Source organism: Struthio camelus, chromosome 4, assembly GCF_040807025.1.
Source record: "Struthio camelus isolate bStrCam1 chromosome 4, bStrCam1.hap1, whole genome shotgun sequence".
NCBI classification, from domain to species: Eukaryota; Metazoa; Chordata; class Aves; order Struthioniformes; family Struthionidae; genus Struthio; species Struthio camelus.
Window position 1 is genome coordinate 24,828,171 of NC_090945.1, and position 24,829 is coordinate 24,852,999.

The 24,829-nt window shown below is 37.2% G+C and overlaps 1 protein-coding gene across 1 annotated transcript in view; it reads left to right on the forward strand.

Annotated features, from left to right (window-relative positions):
• COL25A1 (collagen type XXV alpha 1 chain) overlaps positions 1–24,829 on the forward strand; it is a 308,844-nt gene that overhangs the window by 229,640 nt on the left and 54,375 nt on the right. The window contains exons 12-18 of the mRNA XM_068941897.1: positions 494–538; positions 9,496–9,549; positions 11,201–11,227; positions 13,540–13,584; positions 17,462–17,494; positions 17,658–17,693; positions 21,829–21,873. Of these exons, the coding sequence (XP_068797998.1) occupies positions 494–538; positions 9,496–9,549; positions 11,201–11,227; positions 13,540–13,584; positions 17,462–17,494; positions 17,658–17,693; positions 21,829–21,873 (285 nt within the window). The remainder of the gene's footprint in view (positions 1–493; positions 539–9,495; positions 9,550–11,200; positions 11,228–13,539; positions 13,585–17,461; positions 17,495–17,657; positions 17,694–21,828; positions 21,874–24,829) is intronic.

A 24,829-nucleotide genomic window follows, 5' to 3' on the forward strand; every position in this document is an offset into this window, starting at 1 on the left:
ATATCTTTAATTTGCGCTGTTGGGCGAAATTGTTGCAGATTTTCCCTTGAAAGCTTTCAGATAGATTGGTGCTACCTGTTATTGTGCTTGAAGCATCCCTCTGAAGCATTGATGTTTTTGGTCAGGTGCTATGTTAGACTGTGTAAGATCAGTCTTCAAAATTCATCCAGAGCATTAAAAGGACTGGCATTTTAATTCTTAAATTTCTTGTAAAGCATCAGTGACGTTAGAAGGTAACCACCAGCTTGAAGTTCCCTTCTGAAATGGGAAATAGAGTGGGACAGTCTTTAAATGTACAATATAAGAACATGTCTAATTAGTATAAAAGATAAGATGGGAAGAGATCTCAGCTTGAATAAAAATAGTTTTTTTGAAAAATTTATTGCCCTTAGGATATGCAAGCATTCAACATCGTTTTTAAGTATTATGTTAAGGGATGAAATGTTTCATGATCTGTTTAATTTGCTAAATATAGGTGTCTGTTTCCCACTAGGGTTCTGTTGGAGTGCCTGGTGTTCCAGGGAGAGATGGGCAAGTGGTGAGTTCACTTGACTTAGTCTGCACTGAACTTTTTTAAGTATTAGATTAAAGCCAGTCAAAGCTCATTCACATTAGCAATATGGAATAGTACATCCAGAGATGTGATCTTAACTGCATATAGTCTCGTTTGTGTTCTGAAGTCACTTTTTTCTATTTTTTCACTTAAATAGGCAAGGAATATAATTAATTAAACTAAAGGTTTGATTTTCAGCTTTGATGATGACTGATGGATTGCAGAGAGAAATGCATATTAGTCATGTACAACTTTAGACAGTATTTTTACAAATTATGTTTTTACAGGATTTCTTTACTTTCTTTTAGCTCAATCCTGCAATGTAAACAGTTATGTTGCTATGGGATGTTTATACAGTGCCAAGTACAGTAATAATGCAAGCTATAGATAGGGAATAGTAAGAAAACTAGAAATACAAGTGCAAAATAATATGAAATTGAAATTGGGGAGAAAATGCAGAGAAATTAATAAAGAAAAAAAACCCTCAAACACAGGTGGGAGGAAATATTAACTCATTAACTCAGGCAAGTCAGTGCTGTCACCAACTTGAATCACAGTTCAGAATGGCTCTCCATAAAGAGGGGTTTCAGGAAAGCAGCAGGGGTATTCCACAACTTTGCTAAGGTTTGTTGGCAGAGCTGCAGGGTGAAGTTCACATAATATCCCTTCTCTGACTGTAAACCGTGTTATCCATCTGTTGTTCTCACAAGCACTTCAGAAACACTTTCAGGGAATACTAAAAGGAAAAATTATAACATAGGCCATTCACTGTGTTTAAGGAGCAATGGATGATAGTGTATAAAGATCTCCTGCCCCTCCTACCAAGAGCCCCAGGAAAAAACCCAAAGATGTTTTAAATAGTTCAATTTTAATTGCTCTTTCCTAATAGAATGAATATATCATTTCTAATTCTATAAAACATAGTATTATACCTCTGTTTTGACAGTGGTGATAACAAATAATTTAGTAATCAGTCGTATTGCTTTAGTGACATGCTATGAACATAATATTTTTACAATATTCAGAATGTTTTAACTGCTGCAGAACAAAGAAAGAAAAATTATTTGGAATAAGCCATATATTGCACACAAGAAAGTGTAAGAAAGTGTTACAAAATAACGTTGCAATGAAGACCTGATATTTTTCCTTGATAATTTATGGCTGCATTCGGTTGTGACATGAATGGAAAACAGTAAGGATCTTTACTCACGTGAGCATAAAAATTGTTACTGGTGAAATAACTCAAATATGCAAAGTTTATTTGATTAAAAAGCATTGTTTTAGGAGATTTAGATTTTTTAAGATGTATTGATAAAGTCTATGTTCATCTATTTTTGAAATACCACATAGACTTAGCTGTATTCATGCTTCATGGAAAAGAAAGAAAATATGTGGTTGCATTTGATAAAGGAAAAAGTGCAACACATCTTTAAATGCCCCTTTTCAGCTTTAAGCTGTGCTTTAAAAACAGATCCTAACATTTTCAATTTAGGGTTTTATGTTTATTTGATTTATTTCAATATTTATGGCATCTAAAGCATTGAAGACACTCTTAAATGTTGTCGCTTTTGATAAAGTTGTGAACATGTTTTTAATGTAGTTGGACTATTTTACTTTTGACCTGTGAGAAAGAATAGCTGTATTACTAAACTAGAATCTAAATACCAGGAGGAAAACCATATAGATAAAAATGAAATAAGGTCAAATTTTTTTGGCTTTTTTTGTCAAATTGACTTTTTTTTGTCAAATTCACGGTTGTTAGTTGATTTTAACTACCAAACGTTTCGTTATGTGCCAATAATATGTTACTTTTATATAGTACTAAGCAGACGAAGGTTGACTGTTGAGATCTCTTTTAGTAAATGGTCAAGTTCAGCCAGCTTGGAAATTCTCTTAGAAAGAAAATTAAACTAAAATACTGTTTATCTGAATTTGATATTATTAAATATAATACAGCCTAGAACAACCATGCTACTATGTTGCTACCAAAAGGTGAATTCTTTCAAATTACATGTAAAACCAGATTCTCAGTGCAGTGGTATGCAGAAGGTACTGTTGACTGGAGCCCAGAATATTAATTTTAGCGTCAGACTTCTCTATCTTTGAACTTTTAAGTACAGCCTTTTGAGGAGTCAATATTTACACTTACGGAGCTAGTCCGTATACATTAGAGTTGGCCTGTACTGTGAGCTGCTTGCTGTCTTTACTCATACAGATTCATGTTTATTTGAAGTGGCTTGAATGCATGGTGCAAGTCATCTGCTTTTGAGAAGACACATGGTTAAAAGGCTTTACAAAAGCCTTACAGTCTTGATAGCCTTTTAATCAGTGAACTGCTGTCGAACAGCAGCATGTGCAGTGCAAGAAGTTCCAGATTAATTTTTTCCTACTCTAAAAGGCAGTGAGCGTTAAGCACATGCTTAACATTAAGTGTGTATGTGAATGCTTTCCTCAGCTGGGCACTGAAATATCTTTCAGCTGATCAGTGTTGGCATTGAATTTAGCTTTGTTCTCCCCTTGAGCAGTTGAATAATATAGAGCTAGGTCATCTCCATCATGTGTCTCTCTCTAATTTTTCTTTCCCTTTCCCTTGACCTCTTCTTTAATTGCAGTAGTGGGTTATCAGGTTATTGACAACTCTGATCAATGAGTCTAGGAATTAGACCATAAATTCTGAGTGCATTTAGAGCAATTTTCTAATCCATTAACACGTGCACCACTTTTCTCAGATGATCTCTAAATGCTAGACTAAGTGTTATTTTATATGACCTACATGTTTTAGCAGGAGTGTTAACTAGTAGATTTTGTTCCGCCAAAAGTAGTGGCACAGTTATCCCCATAAAAACGTGACACTTTTTTTCTTTTAAACCAAATCCAATGAAATGTTAGAAGTATTCTTGCAAGGGTATTTACATTATTTGTGTGATACGTGGATCAGTAACAGCATATAGTTGCTTTTAGGAAATTGTAACCACGTTCTGCTTCTTTAGTTGAGAACAGTAACTCAAAAGGAGCCACCTAATAATGCTACTAGAGGCATTGTTGTCTCTGGGACAGGCAGAAACTTTTGAGAGAGCAAGGAGAGTACCTCTGAGCGTTCCCTTCCTTTTGCAGACCAGTGTGCAAGCCACCTTGTAGTAGGTTGCTTCCTAGCAAAATGCTAAGAAGATAACCCTTATTTCCTCATGTACTTGGAACAGAAGGAAAAAAGGATTATGCCTGCATGGAGATACAAGGTTGCAGTGATCTAGGGTTATCGGGTAAGGATTGCTAGCAACTGCTGCAGAGACATGAGGAGGAAGGGAGAGAGAATTTATTCCCTAAATAAGGATTGTATTGGGCCTGGACCAACTTAGTTTCCGATCCGTGGATTGGAGGCTGTGTAACTCTCTTAGCTTGAAGTAAGACTACTTCTACTTCTTCCATGGACTGTTTTCACTTGTAGAGTGCTTGATATTTGTATTATTTTGTCAGAGCGTATCAAGAACAGAATGTGCAGTTGGTGTTGATCATTTCATCTTGAATTGTTTCAGTAGTTTGATGACAGCAGTTTGATAAGCCCCAGAAGAATTTCACTTCTTATTATTATGCCAGTAGACTTAAACTCTGGGTGTGCACAATACTTACTGCTTATTATTACTGTAATTCATGCATATTTCCCTATGTAGAAGAGACAGTTTGAAAGCAGTATTATCCCGTTTCTTTAGAGAAATGAGGATGGGTGTGTGTGTGCACATTCATTAATCATTTATTAAATTAAAAAATATAAAAGAAGGAAACATCATTAAATGTAGTTCACAAATTCTCAGGCAGGTTTACAGGCCAGCTGAGTCTTGTTCAAGTGTCTTTCCACTTAATATCATCTGGTGAGTGGGCCAGGAGAAATTTCCAGTTCTTAAACAAACAATTTGAAGTTACTTTTGAGGGGGATGAAAAGTAAGTTGAAAGGAGGTAATTTAACCCTGGGTGAAAGGGAAATCACAGGAACATGCCTGAGAAACCACTTTTTCCCCCTTCTGTCCTCATTTATGTGCTTTTTAGAGTAAAATTATACTGGATTAGGTTTGGAGGCCTCTTGTATTTCCTTATCCTTAAAATTAATTACATTCTAGTGACTGAAAAATATAGCAATACTGACAACCTTTCTTCTCAGGGAGAGGTGGATATCAACCAGCTGGTGTAGACAGGCATTTGCCCAAAACCAAATCTATTACAGAACAGCAGCCTCCAAGTCTGTTTTTCTGTTAAAAGTAAGAAAAGCAATTTAGCTGTTTAATTCTAGATATGAAGGTGTGTACCTCCAGGGCACAGAGCACTCCCAGCAAATAGAAGTATGCTTTCAACTGCCTTGATTCCTTTGATATGGACTCCAGTGGATGATACATTTTCAAGATGGGTCTGAAGTCTATTCGTAAGTTTTATGAGCTTTTTTCTCATATTGACAGCTGAGCCCGAGCAGTGCCCTGCGTATTCGAATGCTGATCAATTCAGATTCAGTTCTGTGTAAGTATTCAGGTTGCCCCTATCACCAGAATATCTGAGGAAATCATTACACCTGTTCAGTGGATAGTGCTGAAGGATATCCTTTGTCCAAATTAATACAAGTAAGTCATAGCTAATCTGTCAATACAGGCATGTTACTACAGTTACACAGGTAATACTGATGTGATAGAGCCAAGATTGGAACCCAAGTGTTCTACTGTGCTGGCCGTAAAAACATCCTCCTTTTTATTCTTCTCTGAATTATCTGGACCTCCTGAATCAAATTGCTGTATTGGGTGTATTCTTCTTGGCATGTTAGCATTTAGCTTCCTAGTAACTGATATCAATTGGAGGAAAAATCCAAACATTTCTGGATCTCAAAGCAGTTGTTTCAAGCCAGTTCTAGAAATCATCAGGTTTTGAATAGTTGATGGTGTTCTGCATAACTTGGTCAGTCATGCCTTGACATCACAGCTTGCTGCTGCAAGTTTTCTTTCTAATTCATCATAGTAGTGGTGGTAACCTAACTTGTTGGAGTGCTGCTCTCTTAAGGAGTTGAAGTGCCTGTTCTTCCACCAGGGCACTTGAGTTAACATGTGGTACTTCAATTATTATTAATGGCAGCTCCACAGCCACAGCCTGGCTCCTGTAACATGTTAACACCTTTTACTGTTATTGACAGCAAACCCAAAGTTGCAACATATCTATTTGAAAATGCACTGTCACTGTTGCACTAATGGGACCCTGCAGTTTCTCTGTAGCATGTTTAAAAAAAAAAAAAAAAAAGGCAAAACCTCACTTTATCTGCAGCATTTTTTCTATGTAAGTGGTCATCAAATAAACTACTGGAGTGTATACATTCCTGCTGATTAAAACTGCTTGATTTTGGGTGAGTGGGCAAACTATAGTACATTTGCTGGAAATTTTGATTTCCACTAGTCTGAAGCTATTTGTGAATTGAGCAAATTGAATCTGAATTACTTCAGATGGTGATGGTGAATAACTGAGGACTTTAGTGCTTCTAGTGGTGGCGTCCTTTTCTGCAGTAGACAAAAGGCTAGAGGATTACGTTTTGTATTACAGTTTTTAACATGACATTTGGGAAAAGACAGCTTTTCTACAATTTTCGAATGTTTTATTGTCTATTTGTACACTGAGTCGTATCATGAAAATAGGACTCTTCTTTTGTGATTCATCCAGTAACTCAAAGACAAGAGAGAACAACTCGGTGTGAAATAGAAGTTAAAGGCTACCCAAGGGCATTTCTGGTGCAATGTTTGCAGGTTTACTAGTTTGAGGTATGATATTTGTGCATATGACAGTTTCATCACTGCTTTTGCAAGTTAAATAAAACCTTGATAGATAGTGTATTCAGATAAGATGCTGCTTGTACCACACCATGCCACCAGCCTATTTCTCTACCAATCGCAGTGTCAGTTAAGCCCCACATTGCTGATGGATAAGTGAATAGTACGTGGAAACCCTAGCCTATCTTCATGCTAATATGAACAGGCTTCATTCTTGCAGTAAAGCGGGATTTGTTTTTATTGTGGGATATCATTGTTGTCCCATGCAATGTTCATTGCATGTACTGAGCTGTTTCAAACGTGCCCACAGCCCGTTGCTGTAAGTGAAAGATTGAAAGGGAATGTCCTGAGGATAGCTTCATCCAATTTCCCTGCATCTTATAACCCTCTTGTGTGAGGGTGCAGTGTGGTCCTCGTTACCGTTTTAGTTAAGATCTTGGGATATGTTTTATGTAGACACTAAAAGTTTATAGAACGTGTTGTGTTTAGTGATTCCAGCCTCTTTTGCTGAGTCAGGAGTTCATGAATCCAGAAAGCCAAGCTATGACCTGAAGTTAGATGTGTTAGAGGCAAAGTCACTCTTTACACGGGAAACAAAAAAATATAAGTCCTAACCCAATCTGAAAGCTAAATGATATGCAGAAGACAACTGTTTCTGCAGCCTAATACCTTCACTGTCAGCACTATTAAAGAGAGACTTCAGCATGAGTCAGGAAACACATTAGCCATGGCCTGCTGAATATAAAAATATATGAGATTAAGTGTCTAATTTCATAGCTGCTTTCCTTTTACCAAGTTGAAAGCCTAATTGAAATTATTGCATGAGATGGCACTGTTGAATGTCTAGTTTTCTTTTACATGCATCATTCCTTGAACAGCAGTGTAACTCTCTCTGACCTTTTCAAATGGCATATATATTTTTTGTTAATATTGAAAACCTGTGGGGCTGAAAAATACTCATGCAGCATTTTACACCTTAGTTTTAATAAATGTTTTGACAAAAATGAAAAAAAAGTAATAAATCATACCTAGAAACAAAATTATTTTAAATTATTTTTATGCCAAGTACCAAAATGGTCTTTTGGGACCAATATTCCTGAAATAGCATTGTGTTTAAATATATAGCTGAGGAAGAACTGTCAAGCTGCTTGCTTTCAAAATGTTAAGTGTTATTTTGCTTTATAAATATTTTTGGAATTTCCTCACCATCAGGATGTCTGTTAAGGCTTTGGTCTGTTTGGTAGGGGTTTTTTTTTTGTTTATTTGTTTTTGCGCCTTTAAGGCTTTAATAGAATTATTAAAATATCTACACATAAAGCCAGACTACACATGAAGCCATGCCTTCAAGATATGCAAGGTGAAAAAGGAAGCTCCCTGGCACAAAGATCCTTTTACTGTGCACTGGGAATGTCCACCAGAGGGTAGGGTATAGGATAGTTAGTGTGCTGTGCATTTATCCTTCATCTTGTTACTCCCTGCTTCCTTGTACAGACAACACAGTGAAGAGATTTTGTAGGTATGACATAAAACGATTTTAGAGTAGCCCCTGTGGTTCTGGCCATTAGAAACAGGAAAGGATAATCACTTCAACACATAAAGGCACAAGGTTATTTCTGTGCTATCCTAGATCTACCTTCAATCCTTCCTCTTCTCAAAGTTCATCTCTGATTTGATAATGCCTTTGACTAGTACTTCTAGAGCCGAAAGTGTAGAGTTGGCTATAGAAAAATCACATATAGGTCAGAAAAGAGACTGGTGGTATGAATAGGGATTTGCTATGACTAGATAACAGCCTGAGGTTTTCAGTTTTTTCAAAGAGAGTGAGATGATTCCTCTGTCCCATTGTTCCACCTCTTTTAGCCACACTAGTGGCTTTCTGCATTCGTAGCACTGATACGTAAACCTGGGAGGAAAGTGCAAGCTTGGGACTCTGACACTTTGATTAGAGACTTAAGCCCCTGAAAGTGTCAGTGGACAGCAGCTGTTTTAAAATGAAGGGGGCAGAAACAAACTTGTTGGGGTGTGGGGGTGAGGAGAAACAAATGCGTATTCACATATCCCTTCTGCTTTATTTTGTCAACTGGCAGTTTTCTTCAAGCGCCTTTTAGGTCAGTCCGTTAGGACACTCATGCCTAATACTCCAGCAGCTTCAAATCTTTGCCACTCATATATCAAATGCCTACACTACAGCATCAGCCTAAAGCCACTGAAGTACAAAGGAGCCTTGACAAGGGCTTGACTTATATGACTATTTAATTCCCTGTAAGTTTGGTGGTAGCTTTTTCTTAGCCTTGAAAAATCTCACTAGTGTTTCACAACTAACCTTTTTTTTCTCTGACTTTGAAAATATCTCATTCATGTTTCACAAGAATCTTAATAGTTTTTTTTAATATCACAAAACTTATGGTCCAGCTTATGGTGACATAATGTATTACATATTCCTGTTACCTAATTTAGAAGCAGAATAGAACCAGATTTTGTGGAGAATCAGTGTCTATATCTATAAAGTAAAAATGACTGTATAAGTAAGAGAGAGAAAAGCCCCTTCTTAATGGAAGACTGTTAGGGAGAATTGAAATATATCTATTGTTGCAATTGTAGCCAGCTTTTATCTCAACTCTTTGTCACTTTTGACTAGAGAATCAATCCATCATAAAATTGTCAGATTTCATATAAAGGCAGAAAAATTACATCTACAAAGTTTGAATACTCTCTGAAAATTGTCCCCTGAATTTCTGATATGAATTACTGGATTTATGTAGTCTTTCTAAATTGACTACCATGTTAGCTGTTAACTTTTAGGCACTTTTTAAACATTTACATAGTAAAGGGCTTATAAAAGAACCTAGCTTTAGACTTTTTCAGATTTTTTCTTGGATGCCATTTTAACATTCTCTGCCATCCTGGAAGTGCAATGCAGTTGTGCAGATGAGGGTTACGCAAAGAAGATGCATAGTTCTTTACTACAGGAGTTAATTAAAATTAATCCATTCTAACAGACTAACTAAGGTTTACTGGTGCCCAATTAGGAAGTACTTATTCAAGCTGAGTTTTTTTATCATTACGTACCCAATATAAGACAGTAGGTGAAATGCTGTTAATATACTTCATCATGTCCTAATTAATTGCATCTTTTGTTTTCTGTGCTTTTAGGGTGAACCAGGTTTGCCTGGTATAGCAGGAGAGAAGGGAGCAGCAGGGCTTAAGGTTAGTACTGAAAATGGATTAAAAAGAGAAGCACGCAGTACGTGAGTGCATATAGATGACAGTCATGCTTTCTCACTTGTGTTCATATTCTGACTGGCTTTTAATGATCTGCTCATTCCAGCGATCAGTGTTGCAAGAGGCTTTACACGCTTCCATAAAGAAGCATATTCTTCTGCGGTGCATGTGTAATTCCAGGCATTGACACTGACGCATATGCATCCACTGCCAAGTGAATGCAGTGTGCTTGCAAGTGTTTGGGAATTTGGGGACCTTTTTAAAGGCTTTGTTTATGCTCCTCACAATATGTTTCAGGCTTCTTTTCAAGAAGTACTGTGGTCAATTCTTTGACGAGTGTCGGGGTTAAGTCTTGAGGGCTGATCCTGCTATTATGGGAATTAACAACAGACCTCATTAGGAGCATGTCTGGGCCTGTATTTGTTATGGCAAAATGTCTCTGCATTTATTTTATTTGTAAATAATTTATTCTTCTGTTTTAATATTGAACGAGTGAAATGTAACATGCAAAAAGGTTTTTGATGACTTTGTTTAAAAGAAAACATCTGAGATGATGTGATCTGTGGGCCCCTCAGAATGGGTAATGCTGAGTTCTAATCCCATCAGCTGTGAGCGTGTGTCTTTGGTGCACATTTGCTTCTCAGCTGATTCTGGGGATCACGCTGCTGCTGACAGACAAGCGGGGCAGGCTCTTTGCATTTACTGACTGGCTGCTTGTCCATCAGGAATGAAAGCAAACCATTTGGGAGCATAACCTTCTCTTACTTTGTATACAGAAGAAGCCAAATTATGGCAGCTGATGCTTAATTCATATTCACAAGTGTATTCTTTGAGTTGCCTAGCAACCACCAGCCATCAGAAGGGGCAGAGATGAGCCAGAGCAGCCAGAACTGCAGACATGAGTTGTCAGGGTCAGGCTCACTGTGCAAAAGTGCATTTGCTATTGAACCAGTTTTCCTAGCAAGTTTTAATTTTAAAAATTAATGGTATAAACCAGGTTTTTACAGAGAATGTTAGGAGCGCTGAAGGCTCTTTGCTCTGAATCAGTTACGAATTAGTTCAAGATGCTTAAGCCTTTTTATTTCTCCTTGTTCTAAATCATTAACAGAATCATAAGACTTTCCCCTCACATTTGACTTTCTGATTTTTATCTTCATTCATTCTCAAAATAAGGAGACCTGAACCTAGGAGTCACCTCTGTCCTGGTAGGTCCCTTCACACAGACATATGTCTGTTTGTCAGGGTTTAATCTAGAACAAAACAGGACATCCCCTTCCCCCCCGCCCCGCAAAAAGGTAGGCATGACATACAAATCATTAATCTTTTTTAATTGTGCTGAAGATGTATTGTTTATTGAGTTGTCCTATTACATTTACTAATTTTGTTGTTTATTAAGCATTTTATTGTTGGATTTTAGCATTTGAGAGTGTCGCATCAGATTTCTACTTAAGGGTCATTGGCTGACGTGGCTTTTGTAATGTAAAGGAATCATCCATAGCATTAAACAAATTCCAACTGCTCTTCTGCATCTTGCATTAAATAAATTATCTGATGTTTCCTGGCTTTTGCATATTACTATCTGTGAATTTTGCACGTTAGTAACTTAAGACTTTTTTTCTCTGATTATGTTGATCAGGGTGACCCTGGAGAGAGAGGAGAAAAGGTGAGGCATATTTCACTTCCTTTGTTTTTGTCCTGTTTTGGAGAATTGTGAGTGCACTGATTCTGAGTTTTAAAAAAAAATGCAGCTAGTGCCTGGAACTCTAGAGCCATTGTGCAGCCTTTATTAGTGTCAAATAATACTAATGCAAGTTATTTCATAGGCTTCACTGGGGTTATTCATGGAGAACAGTGGACATGCGTTAAAGGGTGCACAGCTGAGTAACTATGCAACTAATCACAACTACGATTCGTTTCAGAAAAAGATGAGCCTGCCTAAAGAAAAAGCCGCTCATTTCTCATAACTTGGTTTTGGCGCTCTGTTACCTGCGAAGAGTAGTTTATTGTAAAAGCAATTAGGTAACAGCGATAACCTAGAGTCTAGATGAGATGTGGGTAACTAGTTCTTAGCGTATTAATGCAGAGTCCTCCACTCTGGCCTGGGTCAGTTTAAGTCAGGGCGAGAGAGAGAGAAGTATCGGCAGTAGAGACACTACATCAATTGTGCTCTGAAGTCCATAGTCACGCCAGCACAAGACGAGAAGTCCAAATGAGCTCCTCGCTGCCAAATGTGGGTGTAATTCTTCCGTATCGGGGAAGAGCTCTCAATAGGAGCACCCGTGTGAGAATAAATACTTGGAATGAGGCAAGTTTCTGAATCTGTAGAAGGGCAGTTTGAGGAATGATGTACTCCTCATTTTGAGTAGGAATCTGTACAATGACTTATCTTCTGCAAGTACACAGAGCCATGTTTTTAAAAAGTTGTTTGTATTTGGGTGCAGTTTGCTCTTAAGGAATGTTTACCTGTGTCTTTGCAGCTGCAATTGAATTTCACATCCAAATCTGTATACATCCACATAATAGCATCTGCGAGCATGCTTTGCAAAGGCAATTCATTTTGCATATTCAAAATCACATCATAAAAATAATCCAGAAGAGGCCTGAAAGTCTGTACCGCCCATGTGGGGCTAGATAATTAGGAATCTTTTTTCACCAAATCATCACTTTAATTGAAATTATATTTGTTGAAGAACTTTACTAATCCTTTATTTGTTTATTTTAGAATGTGAAGTAATAACTGTAACTTCTAACACTTTATTTATTGTATTTCTATTTCTTAAAATCACGGTATTTCATCATAAACATCCTTTGTCTCTCTTTAAAAACTGTAATTATAAATGCCCTCAGTATGCAGAAGCATGTCTAATGGTCTTGGAATGACATTCCTGACAGTTACTGTTGCATATTGGCATGTTTCACCAGGCCCTTAATTAAAGTGTTGCTGGCTCGTTAGATAGTTACCATTGTGTTAGTGACTGTGATATACAAAATGGTCTCTGTTATAAGTCCTCTGAAAGAATTTTACATTAAGGTTTTCAGAGCAGTATGAGAGGTACTGAATAAATACTGTTATTTGAATACTACTCCTGGTATATGACCAAGACCTACATGAATGTTTTTTATCCAATTTAGAATCAATATTTTTCCATATTTCTGACATTTTAAATCCCTTTCACACCTTCCAGGAACCTCAAGTCCCACAGAAGTTTTTGGCCCAGATTCTCACATACATCAAAGACTCTTTTTGGTGTAGTCTCGTGTTTTTAAATAGCTGAATTAATATGAATGGAAATTGGGCCTTTTTATAGATAAAACTTTGAAATGCTTCTTTAAAAAGTTATTTTAAAAATAGTAAATACCTACCAAGCAATGAAGAAGTGTTATCTGAATGTTGATCTTTATTAATAAGAAATAATACTTAGAACTTATTTACAGGTAATAGTTGTTTTGGTGGTTCCTTCCAGGGGTGGGATTCAGTGAAATTTTTCTAGTTTGCGAATAATTCATGGGAAAATAGTTGAAACTTAAAGAGTATATATCATAATTCACTCACAAATCCTAATAAAAAGTATTGAACTTTGGTAACTGTCACCTGACTTTGATCAGATACATTTAGGTGAATATCTTGTGTTGAAATAATATGTGTTGGTAACTTAAAATGCGGGATCATAATGAAATCATTCCTTCGTTGCTAAACCACAATGAACTGAGGAAGCTTGTAGACCTACAGGAAGATAGTTATTTGGTTGTTCATGTTTTTTGAGGACCTATGAAACGGTTTATAGTTATAGGAAAGGTTGTAAAAAGGCAACAGACATAACAGCTGTATAAATCACCCTTCCTGACCATGTCATAGGGAGATTGACTCCCTGATTAGTACAGTTAGCTTGCTAGTTGTGTTTGAATGCTGACTTATCTCTGAATGCTGTATGCTTGCTTAAAGTCATTTAAAAATAATATATATTTTAATTATAGGGTGATGCTGGAGAAAATGGACCCAAGGGTGACACAGGAGAAAAGGTAGACTACTAATTGGTAGAGAAGAAAGCATGTTTACAGTCTAACCAGGTTTTAGGCATGTTTACAGTCTAACCAGGTAGTGAAGAAAATAATTTGATCAAAAGGAAAATGCATTTTAAGCAGTTACTTTTAAAGAAGTTGTATGATTTGGAATGAGTTCGTCTTTGTGAACAACAGAAAAAATGTCTCTCTTCTGTCTAATTAAGCATAAATTCCTGACTTTGTACAGCAGCAGCTTTAGTTCAGGACACACGAGCATAGCTCTAATCAGCACTCCTCTCTGTGAAATGCGCATTGTACAGAAACTTGAGTCACAACCTGCCAGACTATTTGCACTGGGTCTGGGGAGTTACGCTCTTTCTGATATACCCTAGCTGTAAACATGTCCTGTTCTGTGTTGCTCTTTAAGGGAGGGACCAAAAATATGGTATAGCTGTAGCTAACTTCCTCACAAATTGCCAGCTGGACAGCTGATAGCTGATGATTAAAAAGGAGATTTTAAATATTTTTGCCAGATTATATCAGCAGTAGCCTCACTGAATGCCTTGTTAGCTCATTCTGGTGAAGTACTACCAGGCAGAGGTCACTAAAGAGTAGACATTTTTAAAAAATTATTTTGCTTTATTTTATGTGAGGCTTATTCTGTATTGTAAAGAAAAAAAAAAGATCAAAAATGAGCTTGTGTTTTTAAATCTGCTTTACTTCACGTAAGTCTTAAACTTTACTTTAGCAAAGTCAGAGCAAAGCTTGTGTTGTACAGGAAGACAGGATCAGTCGTAATGATCTTTACTGGCCATATAATTTTATGTATTTTTCATGTATATTTTTGTGTAAAAGTTGTACATAGTTTATTACTATCATTTTGGAATTCCCATGCTGGTTATAAACTTTCAGTTTAGTTACTACACTTGGGCAGAAGCAGGAACAATTTCTTCTTTATCCCTATGTATTTAATTGCATAACTGACTGACATCAAAGTGGTGTAAGGGGAAATTTTTGATGAATTAATCAATGTTCTGTTTTAACTGGTAAGGAAGGTGTGCAAATCACTTTGGCGTTATCATATGGAAACAGTAAAGCTATGAATTCAATAACACAGAGATATTATGGGGCATATTCTAAGATCAGCAATTAAAAGTAGACATTCGATTTAAGAATAGTAGGTTATTTGAAGCCCAGAGTTCATTTAAATAATACGTCCTCTACAGTCATGCTTATTAACCCAGATGAAAGTCTTAAGAACTTCATTCAGTTACTTAAACAGTGTGTGCAGATAAATGTCTTCTTGATCCATTTTTATGTGATTTAAGAATATAATCACTAGGCATATCTAAGCCTGTTGTTGGACAGATAGTCCTGAAGCAAGTAAATGGAAAGTTTATAATCTCTCTGAGAAGTCTAGTGAAGCTTTACTTGTTGCCTTTCTACTTTATCAGCTGTGATAGTGGGCATGCATCCACTAGAGTGCCCATTTTGCACTGTGGTCTGCAGTGCACAAATCTCCCCACTTGGGGTCATGTTTAAGGAAACAAAAAAATGCTTTCCCTCTTTCAGTGGGAAAGTCTTTCTTCTTGAGTATAATGTTATATATATTTCTGTGTGGAGCTTTAAACAGTGCAAAACTTGTTAAGGCTCAGTTTTTAAAGACCGTTTTTAAGAGATACGCTGTTCAGAGATAAGACTGGTGTCAGTTCAGTAATCTTAGGTGTTTGGCTGCACGTGTATATATACCCTCCCTGTGCAAGACACAAGCCATGAAGTTTATGTAAGTTAATGCAGAAGCCATCCACTAAATCATAATACCATACATATGTTTAAGAGATTTCATCCATAGATCACAAAACTTAAAAACATTTCTTTAAAAGATAAAATAATGTTCCAGTGAGATAAATAATAAATTTTCACTTATGTGATAAGAGAGAGATCAGATGACAACAGTTTCATACTTGATCTCGGAATGGGTTCCTATTTGTCCACTTAATGTAGCTTTGTTTTCTGACCTGCTGCACCCAGTAGCTCTCACAAACATGAACTGGGATACTTATTTTTGACCTGTGACTTAAAAAAGAAACTGTCTTCCCTGAGTGTTCTACCCTGAAGACAGTGTCAATATCAGACTTGAATTCTTGCATCTATTCTTCTACTGTAGCCTTTGGCCCCTGAAAACTACCAAGTATCTTCCTTTTCTGTGCGTGTTCTCTTGCTAAAGTTCTTTTCTAAGCCAGCTGAGTTATTAGAGAACTGAGAACATGCTGTACCGTAATTTTTTTCTTTAATACCATATTAATTTTCACTCTTGCGCGAAGGTGGATTGTAATTCTGTGTCTTATCTCCCCTATATCCATTATTATCCTGTAAAATGTTTAACTTGTGAATGTCTCTTACCAGTTGCTTTGCCACTTTATAGCTATAAGAAGTCCTTGAGGGTTTGCAGTTGTACATGCTTGTAAGGGGTATCAGCAGTATCACTCATGCATGTCTATCAAAATGAGGCAGCTCAGGTTTCCAGACATTAATCAACCCTTCATAAAATTGGCTTTTGTTTTTTCTTCATTCAAGAGAGAGCTGCAGTAACTGTGTAGAGAAAATCTATTCCTAGTCTTCAAAAAGCAGTGTGCATGTTATTTGGTATCGTTTAATTTTTTGAGACTACTACCAAAATAACCCACTACCCCCAACCCAACTTTAAAACTATGGCATTAAAAAACTGCTTCCTTCAGCTTTACTGAACCACCAGGAACTGATAGTGGCTGTATGTATTTTAATAAGAGGAATATTTAGTGTTTATACTCACCTTAAACATGGTCAAAGGTTACTGCAGAAATGGTTATTTTACTGCCTGTGTAAATCATAGCATGCTATTGGGGAACTTGAAGTTGTTACTGTATAGCAATTTGTTAACTTCAATGAACAATCCAAATTGATTTTGAACAGCTAACAGAGAAAGTTCTTCGAATCTAGGCAGTCCTAGCCATCTTCAATGATATGGAGTTTGACTAGCAAACTTTCCATTACTTGAGTTTTTTTCCACTTTTGTTTGGCATCTCATTTAAGAAAAAAAGCAGCAAACTGAGAATACAGGATCCTGTGAAAATTGTATAAGAAGAACTGAGAGCTGAAAGCTTCCCTGGCTAAGTCACTTGCTGATTCTCTGAGCCTGTGCCTATCACTGCCTATCAAATGCAGTGAGCCTGGCAAAACACAGGAGAATCTCTTTGAAAGCCAGGTACTTCCTCAGAACAGAGCTTTCCTAAATACATAAATTACTGTACTTCTCTCATCCTGTAACATGCAACACTTAGCTGCATTAAACTATCAGTATAAAAATGCTGAAGAGCAGTGGAAAACCTATTTTAATGGTAAACACGTAGGTCACTGAGTTTTTTCGAGGCTAACCTCCATTAGTACAAAAAGCTTTGTCAGATGAGACATGACACTTGCTATCTATAGAATTTGGCCAAAAGGCTCACTTAATGCCTTTTGTAAATGTCAACAAATGATTTTTCATGTACATCAGCGTGTTGCAGTTGTCAAAGCAAGTCCCATCTTCTGGCTTTATGAAGTACATGTATACAAAATCTGCAATTACTGTATCTAAATTATTAGTTGTAAATTTTCAAGTTAATTTTATGCTGTTTGGATGAATGAATCTAAACCCCTTTGCATGTTGTTGAAAGCAAGACCGTTCCTTTTGTGAGTCACACTGATTTAGTATGAATGGGTAAATTCTTGTGTAAGATCACAGAGTATACTTAATCTTGCTATATAGTTATCTTGCTATATAATCGTGCTATAATAATGCGTGTTTTATTATGTCGGTTTCCTGAAAATCTTTGTATGTAATAAGCATGATTATTTCTTGTGAATTTTTTATCAGGGTGACCCTGGTTCTTCTGCTGCAGGAATTAAGGTAATTTGGTGTTTATAGCAGTTGTATAGGGAGAAGAGGGTTGGTTGTTCTGCGTTATTTTAAGTGCCCCAGACATTTCAGATACTATTAATGTTATGATTTTCCCCAAACCTATTTTTTCTTTTCAGATTTTATCTGATCTGTTTCATCTCTTTTCCTTTAGGGTGAACCTGGTGAATCTGGACGGCCTGGACAAAAGGTATTAATTGAAAATATTCAGTTACTCTCTGCTCACTGTTGGATTTGTGATCAATCTTGTTACACAGATGTTAGCAGTGGCATTTCCCTACTGTTTTGCACTAGGATAAGTCCAAGGTAGAACAACTTAACAGCCCAAGGTCTATCTACATTTGGTTTATGATTATTTTGTATTTTAAAAAGCATAAGAATGCTGGCAGTAATTAGCATGAAAAGCAAGATCAGAATAACCCACCTCCTCTTCTAGAGACAGAATACTTGTTGCATGGAAAGTCTGCTGTGTTGCAGCTGGTGAGACTAACAAAGAATGGATCTGCTCCTTGACTGATCACAAGTTGACCTTGCATGTTTGACTGAATATTAACCTTCAGATTATGATACGTTATTACATCTCATTAAGAAGAAATGAATATTGACTCTTGTTTGGTAGAATCCCTTTCACATATACTGATAAGGGGAAGCAAAGTGGCAGAGGCATGCAAAGTGTTTGAAAGGACAGAGAGCAAGTAATTCTGCTCTGTTCTTTCTTCTTGGGGAAGAAATTCCCCTGAGTGCTGTACAGCTGCAGCTGCTTTTGCAAGTAGAGATCCAGCAAAAGCTGTAATGACTCTGGGCTCCATTGGTCCCTCTGAAGCAGGGGAATTTTCCCTTTGAATCCATAGTACTTCAGAGCAAGTATTGTGCCTTCAGCTGCCTTTCAGGAGAGTAGGATGCAGGCCCTCCTGGGAGAGCTGGTGAAAGGGCAAAGAGAAGGCACAATGACAGAACCAGATTTGTGCTTTACATTACTTGGTTTCCCTCTGGAGCCTTCAGCACCACTCTTGCCTCTAATAACATCGAAAATTACCCACTGCTGCCAGAGTAGAACAGAGTCCAACTGAAGACTGAGCTAGCTGCTGTACCAGAACATAAACCAAAGAAGAACTAAAACATATAGGGAATGTCAGTACAGCTGTTTTCTAACACTCAAGGCCTTTTGGTAGCAAAACATATAAAATACAATATGAAGTTGAGTCTTTCTGAGAAATTGTAATTGCAATCAATTGTAACAGTCTAAACAAAGACTGGTGGCAAATTTAGTTCTTTGGTGCAATGCAGTTTTAATTAGAAAAAGTAATTAAAGTAGTGTAAAGCTATCTAATCTATGGAATCATTAAGACAGTGTGTTTTGCACTGTGTGCTCTGCTTGGGTAATAAACTAGAAAATGTGCTCAAGAGCCTGTTGAGATTCATACCCTCATTAGTTGGCTGCCATGGCAGCAAAAACTAGCAGTGATTTATCAGCAGGCTCCCGGATCTCTCAGTCCCCATGTGCTCAGGTTTGATCTCATTGATTCAATATAGATAAGCGAGAGGGTACACAGATCAGAGTTTCTATATTTTCAGCTTGTTGCTTACCTCAGAGCAGGCCTAATGCATTCTTTCCACTTCACTCCACAAGTTCCCAGTATGCCACCTTTCTGTGCCCATATACTTCCAAGACTTCTGCAAACCGCTCTCTGATTTCATTCTTGCCCTCCTCCCTTGCCCTGTTTCTCTCTGAAGCGAGGGTACTACATATCCCTCCTACGAGATGGATCAGGCTGTATGTGACTGCCAGCAGCTCCTGTAAGACATTCCCTTGGAGTACCTTGTCCAGCCAAGTGTCTCAAGTGTCTGCCATTCTGCCCTCTGCTTTGGAGGGACTCATTCACTTCAGCCAGAGGTTGTGGGTGACCCTTTCCCAGACAGAGGCATGTCTCTGCCCTCTACCTCACCTCGGTTCTTTTCCCTCTGTTGTACCCCATTCCTATTTCCTTCCTATATCTTCCTTCCTTCCTTTCTTATATATTACTGCTTCTTCCAATTACTCATTATCCATCTTCTATGGACCAATAGCTGCCCACCTGAATATTATTTACATGAAATGAAATGTGACAGTGTTTGAATGATAAGACAGGACTGTGTGTCCCGTAAGTGTTGCGCAAGAGTTATAAAAACCTTCCCTGACCACCTTAGCATTGCATGATGGAGTTAGTATACGGCCTGTCTTTCTTTAAAAATCATTCTTCTCATAAATCATACCCATATCTTTTGTTTTAGGAAAGGTCCAGAAAAGAAAATATTATGCATTCATGTACAATGTTAATTGTAATGAAGCACTAGCGATTTAATTGTGTTTGCATTCTTGAACTTATCTTTGAGAGGCATTTTAATTGTTTTAGATTACTTTGAACCTGAACTGGTTTTGGTGGATCCTATCTGCTTGTTATGTGTGTGTTGATAGGGGTTAGCTCTGTCCCAAGACTAAATTGTGGCCTTCTGCAGGAATACTGATAGATTTATCAGTTATAATTGTTGAAATTTTATGCTTAGAAGTGAAACTTAGGCCGTCCACAATTAGGTAAGAAAAGGTCATGGTAGCAGTGTCTTTTTTCATTGGCACATGCAACTACTCTGGTAAGAAACTGGAAGAGTAGGTTTTGGAGCTAGCATTTTGCCAGGAATGAGTGTAAAGGAGGCTATTTAAAGGATTGTGCTTTTGCAAGAGTGGCAACCCACTTCCGGCTTTAGACAGTAATAGGCAATACAGCAACGGATAGTAGAGTCTATTGAAAATGGTGTCCCAGCCTCCACTCTTTCTTTTCATTTTATAGTTAATATTTTCAGAGTGGATTATTCTTTTCTGTGGTTTTAGCCAGCATGAGTAATTAAAATTTTGGAGTGACTGAAATGGGCAAAAAAACTGCTATCAAATCCGTTCAGAACATGTAAAATTACTCCATTTGGTAAAGCAATTTGCAGACCCTCTGTTGCGTTTTCCAGTTTGTGGGAGGATTTAATTTTGTTATTAGCTCTTCAGGTACATTAAATACTATTGCATCAGAACAGTATATGTGGGTACTGTAGTCTGAGGAACATCTGTCTTTATTATATATACACATATGTTTATGTTTGTATATGTATGTATATGTGAGTGTATGAATCTGTGTGTGTGTGTGTGCATATACACATATATGGACATGCACATATATATATGTATATATATGTATATGTGCACACACACATACATAAAATATTTTAACAGCATAATCTGTGTGAGTCAGCCCAAACCACAGAGTTGGAATCTGGATTTCTCTAAAGCTTAAGAGTATATGAAATCTGGAATACAATTCAACTCATTATAAAGGTAAAAGTTGGCTTCAGAGTTCAGACCTGAGCTTCCAGAAAGTTCAGGGAATATTCAGATCCATGGTTCTGGTTTGAATCCATCTCTATATTAAAATTTAATCTCCAGTCTTTAAAAGAATGTTTTCCTCGCATATTATTCCTATCTTTTCTTTTCTGCTCATCATTTATATTTCCCTAGATGACATCTTTCTTTATAGCTGGTATCTTGAAATGATCATGTGCAAAAATGTTTCACTAGTCTTGTCTTAGAATAATATCAACTTTGTTTCAAAATGAATACCTTCTGTTTTCAATTTCTGTTACAAATTTTCCTCTTGCAAATGCAGTAGTGCAGTATTTTTTAATTGCAATTTTAAATAAGCAAGGCATTTCTGGGTAAAACAGTAAAAGGTTACATTCCCCTGAGCTTTCATGACACCATGTATATTCATAGTTAAACGCCAAATACTGAAATGATGCTGCAGATAGATTTATAAAAATGATGGTCCAGTTATAATTAGCCAGTCCTGCTTGAATAGTACAGTTCAAACTAAGCTCTTCTGAATTGCTTTGTAGCTAAATCAGTTACACAGCACAGTATCTAGTTCACAGTTGAAAACAGTACAGAATTAAACGCCTGTTGTAAGTGCGGAACTTAAATGAGAGTGTGTGAAATGAACCAGTGCTACTTGTTTTCTCCTCTTTCGCCAAGGGCTGATGATGAGAAGTCATTTTTGGTTTTACTGACTTGACTTTTCAGCCTGGATTTCATCTTAGCTGCCTAAGTTCGCAGCAAATATTTAAGGTCTTAAATGTACTATTAGAAAAGTCATATTAAGTCACTCAGTTTGAAATTTTCAATCCTGCTTGAACTGACTAGCAATCATCTGTGCCTTTTTATCTTACTGCAGAATATACAGGGATGTTCACTGGACAGCGACCGTAACTGAATAATGTCTGTAATATTATGTAATTTTCCTGTATAGGGTGAACCAGGTCTTCCTGGGCTTCCTGGACTCCCTGGGATAAAGGTAAATAAACTGCAGTCTCTGTATTGTCCTGGGGGGCACCACAAAGTGGGGAGGAACTCCTCAGATGTAGCTGAAATGGGTTTACTCTGCTATGTTTATGTTTCTGAGTCCCTGCTGTGGAACTGGGGAGTGTCACAGGAAGGTTTCACATTGAAAACTGATCAAGTGCCTGTGAATAAATAAACAGTATATCTTACATTAAAATGTGCAGTAGAACATCACCTTGCCTAGTGGTTTAAAAAAAACTAATATAATTTTTTACAATTTTATTTAATGGAAGAAGCTTGTCATCAAAGTTTTTCTTGGTTTGCACTTTGGTGAGTACTTTACAGTTGCAATAGTCCACAGAATTTACCAAGCCCCTCTGGCCAGAGAACTATATTCACTGTTTACGGGCTGTACAGAACTGGCTCTATCAGCAAAAATACTCTGTGCTCCCACTACACAGCAGTGATTTCCACTGACAACTCAAAATATTTTAATAAGATTCTATTCAATATTAGCTACAGCGCCTGACCTAATACCTGGTTTAGTTACTGGCTTCCTGTTTGTCTGGGATCTTTGGGTAAGTTGATACAAAATACGTATGGTTGTTTTAGTTCTAGCATAAGTGGTTGCACTGGGAGTTGCAGCCGCTTGCACAGTTCGAGCCATAACTGTAAAATGCTGCACAAAATGAGCAGATTTACATATCCTGAATGAGTGCTGATTAGATTGGTTGCTTCTCATTCATAGCAAAGATTATTCTTCAGAGAACAAAATCTCTTTGAAGAATTTTCTTTGCATGCCAATATGGGCCTGTGCATACTCCAGGAAGTAGTTTATATCATCTTTCCATTAACAGGTATAAGCCAAAGGCAAAATGTTCATCCTTCTGAGTGGGAGTCAAAATTTAGCTCATAGAGTGTAACAGTTGCAGTGATTTTCTCAAAAGTCTTGTGAATTGCCACAGTATACAAACATAACGTCCCTTTTGTGGTTCTAGTAAATTGTTGGAAGAATTGAATGTGCATATTAAACTTTGTACATTATAATATCTGAAAACATAGTTCTCAGGGAAGTCTCTCATTTTCTGAGAGAAGAACCCTATATTGACTAGTGAAGATCATGGAGGAGCTGAATTCTTTGTGGAATCAAACGGTGTGTTCATAAGCACCTTTGACAGCAATCCCTAGTCCGTTAACTTTACTAGTGAGCAAAGAGGTGGCTCAGTTGGAAGTCAGTGCAAACCTCTGGGGAGCACTTACCAAAACCATGGTGGGTTGCTGCTGGTCTTTGTGGATTCCGTGTTCATGCAGAACACACATGTCCATGCATATCATCAACAAGTAAATAAGAGTGTCAAAATCTGATCTGGGAAACTTGTTGCTGTTAGCCTTTATTTGTTGGTAATAAGAACAGCTTGGAAGGGCAGCTAGGCAGATTCACCTGAAAGGCAAAATGTGAAGTGAAAAGTGGATGAAGTGTAGGAATTTTGCCCACAATGAAAATTTGTGCCAGAATTCGATGTGATACAGTGGAAAAACTGCAGAGTTTTCTGCAGAATAAAGCAGAATAATGTGATCCAGTAGTAAGCCTTTAGGAGAATGCTGGCTTCTACTGGAAATCTAGGGCAGAGGTAGAGTTCTGGTGATTCAGTGAAGAAGTTCCATCTAGTGCAGTTTTGCATTGAGGTGTTTAGATATTATGGTGTAAAGCAAGCTATCAGAACTCGGATGGGGCAGGACAAAGCAGATCTGTGGTTACAGCACACCTACAGGATGGTGTTTGACTCGAGGCATGTGAACTACTTAACTAAGTCCATATTAAAAGCCTCAGCACTTCAGTCTTAAAGGTAAGCCTGTGCCATGAGAAGTGGTAGCGGAAACCAGTGAATGGCTGGACTTAGGAATATGAGCGCTCATCAGCAACAAAAAAGTAGTAATCTAGCCTCTTCTCTCACCCATCTTTTTTGGCAAAGATTTATGTAGCATAAAGGCAGAGTCTTCCCATCAATTTCCATGAGCAGTCCCAGTGATATCTTACAGAGAAAGAGATTTGCAGCAAAACTGTTATTGATTGAAAATTACTTTAAAGTAACAGTGACCAGGTAAAAGACTTGAGGATGGAGAAAATCCAGTTATTTGTACTTTCAATCTACTTGTGCTTTCACAGTGTTATTGCACAAAATCAAAAGGAATCTTATTTGCAGTGATTATTTCTTTTTTCGTTTTTGAATGTTCTTGTTTGTTACATTTCTTCAGGGCTCCTGGGGTTGGTTCCCATCAGAACTTTATAACACTCACTAAAATATTTTTTTGTTATTCTAGTAGTGATATGCAATGGTGGTATAATGCAACAGAAGTAATACAAACCTCATACAAACTCATGATAGCGTGTAAGAACTTGTTACTGCAAGTAAGAAGTTTCCATAGTGGGTTTTTTCCCCTAACATTTAAATGCATTACAGAGTTCTCATGTGTTCACATATCTTATCTGTATAGTAGCTCTTGGCAGGGATTTTGTAGGCTATCCCCAAGGTTTCAGAGACAGACGTGGTGACCCAATCGGAGCGCAGAGGCACACAGGACAAAGTGACAAGGTTCTTTACAAGATAGTGGCTGCTTTGCCTCCTTTTCAGTGCATAGCAACTAAATAGTCTCATCTTTTTAGTATTATTTTTCTGCAGTATTATTCTCTTAAGCTTCTGTTGTGTTACTCATACACGCACCTGCACAGTCAGAAATCTTCTGCAAAAATTTCTGTTGAGATCCCTGGCAGCTTAGAAGCATTAGGATTTTTGCTACATTTTGTGATCTTTCTTCAGTTTTACATCGTTGAAATTATAGAATGTTCTCCAAACTTGTGTCTTCCTATAATGTTCTAGAAATTTAACACATTTTATTTGTTTTCAGGCTTTAGCCCTAAGTTATTGGCAAAACACACTTTCCAAGCAGTTTTGAACGGTTAGCCCTAG